The sequence below is a fragment of the Austrofundulus limnaeus genome, unplaced genomic scaffold (assembly GCF_001266775.1).
Source record: "Austrofundulus limnaeus strain Quisiro unplaced genomic scaffold, Austrofundulus_limnaeus-1.0 Scaffold98, whole genome shotgun sequence".
Lineage (NCBI taxonomy): Eukaryota > Metazoa > Chordata > Actinopteri > Cyprinodontiformes > Rivulidae > Austrofundulus > Austrofundulus limnaeus.
The window spans coordinates 1,526,366-1,527,950 of NW_013952500.1; the positions used below are offsets into that span (position 1 = coordinate 1,526,366).

At 36.2% G+C, this 1,585-nt stretch overlaps 1 protein-coding gene across 1 annotated transcript in view; it reads left to right on the plus strand.

Annotated features, from left to right (window-relative positions):
• The window catches only part of trim46b (tripartite motif containing 46b), a gene marked incomplete in the record, with an annotated part of 12,883 nt that overhangs the window by 5,320 nt on the left and 5,978 nt on the right, over window positions 1-1,585 (plus strand). The window contains 2 exon segments of the mRNA XM_014013171.1: window positions 244-390; window positions 624-719. Of these exon segments, the coding sequence (XP_013868625.1) occupies window positions 244-390; window positions 624-719 (243 nt within the window).

Sequence of the window (1,585 nt, forward strand, 5' to 3'; positions counted from 1 at the left end):
ACACACACACACACACACACACACACACACACACACACACAATAATAAAGACAAGGCAGGGTTTATTGAGCAATTAATAGGTTGATACAAAAAAACTTTAAACCTTTAGTTTAAAAATTATAAAAACTAAACAGCCTACAGTATTTTTACAGTCTTTATTGTACAGTTAAAATATATGTTTATCAAATAAAGTCTAATGTTACAACTAATCAGGGATCCCTTTAACGAGCCTGTCSTCCTCAGGTTCTGACCTGCACGGAGCACGACCAGGAGAAGCTGCAGTTTTATTGCAGGTCATGCCAACGGCTGCTCTGTCCTCTCTGCAAACTGCGYCGAGTCCACACCGGACACAAGATCCTCCCCGTGGCTCAGGCTTACCAAGCTCTGAAGGTCCGAGTCCAACTCCTCAGCTATTCTCCAAAATTYGGAAGAAATTGTCATAAATGCACAAATATGCATCTTTTAAAAGGAAGAGTTATATTCTGARATTCTTGTGTGATTTGTTTAGGATTACACAGAATTAAGCTTTAAGAATCYTGTTTTAGCATAGAAGAGATAAACACGAACAGGCTAATGGAGAGTTAATGCTTCACTTTTAATCTTTTTTTGTTTCTAATCAACAGGAAAAGATTACTAAAGAGATGAACTACATTCTGTCCAACCAGGACACAGTTCTGGCTCAGATCACCCAGCTGGAGAGCTCCATCACTCAGACTGAGGTGATTAACACTTTCGCCCAACAAAATTTTGATTAAAACCAGTCAGCTGTTAAAACAAATTAAACAGTTAAACTGTTTGGTGCTTGTAATCAGATTTATTTGGGAAAAAAATGACATTTATTATAACACAAAGCTTTCCGCTGTACAAACACACCTTGTAAAGATTAGTCATGTAGAAACCAAATGCTTTTGTGACTTTTGCAATTTTTCTAGATTTTTCTTTTCCTTTTATTTKGTTTCACCATGTTTATAATTTCTTATTGCTCATCTCAAACTGCATATTTAAAATGTAATGCTTGTGTGAGAACACAGTCTAATGTGGTAATGTGCACACAGATGAGAATAAAAACATGTGATGTGATGATGTAAGTAAAGCTGATACAGACACAGATGAATTTGTTGGTACACTTCAACCACGGAAAAAATGAAATAAAAATATTAATAAAAAAAAAAAACAGCCAAAAAAGCTTCAGTTTTGTCTGGGAAACATCACGGGGGAAACTTTGGGGCTCATTGGTGAATTCTGTTTTGACTTTTATGGTTTTTTCTTTCTGTCAGTGGTGGAGACTTCCTGGTTTTTATCACATGTAGCCCATTAATAATGACATAACTTGGCCTTGGAGTTAAGATGGAATAATTTTGGACATTTTCCTTTAGCTTCCTTTTGTCTGATCAGCCTGGGGTTGCATTTGCTCTTGCGTCCACATCCTGGGAGGTTGTCTACAGTCCCATGAACCCTATATGTTTTAATAATCTTGGTGGCTGTAGTCAGAGGAACATGAAGCTAGCTTTAACYAGGGTTATTAGTTTTATTAAGGGTACAAACAAATATCTTTATGCTATTTTAGCACATTTTTGTAAAAAAA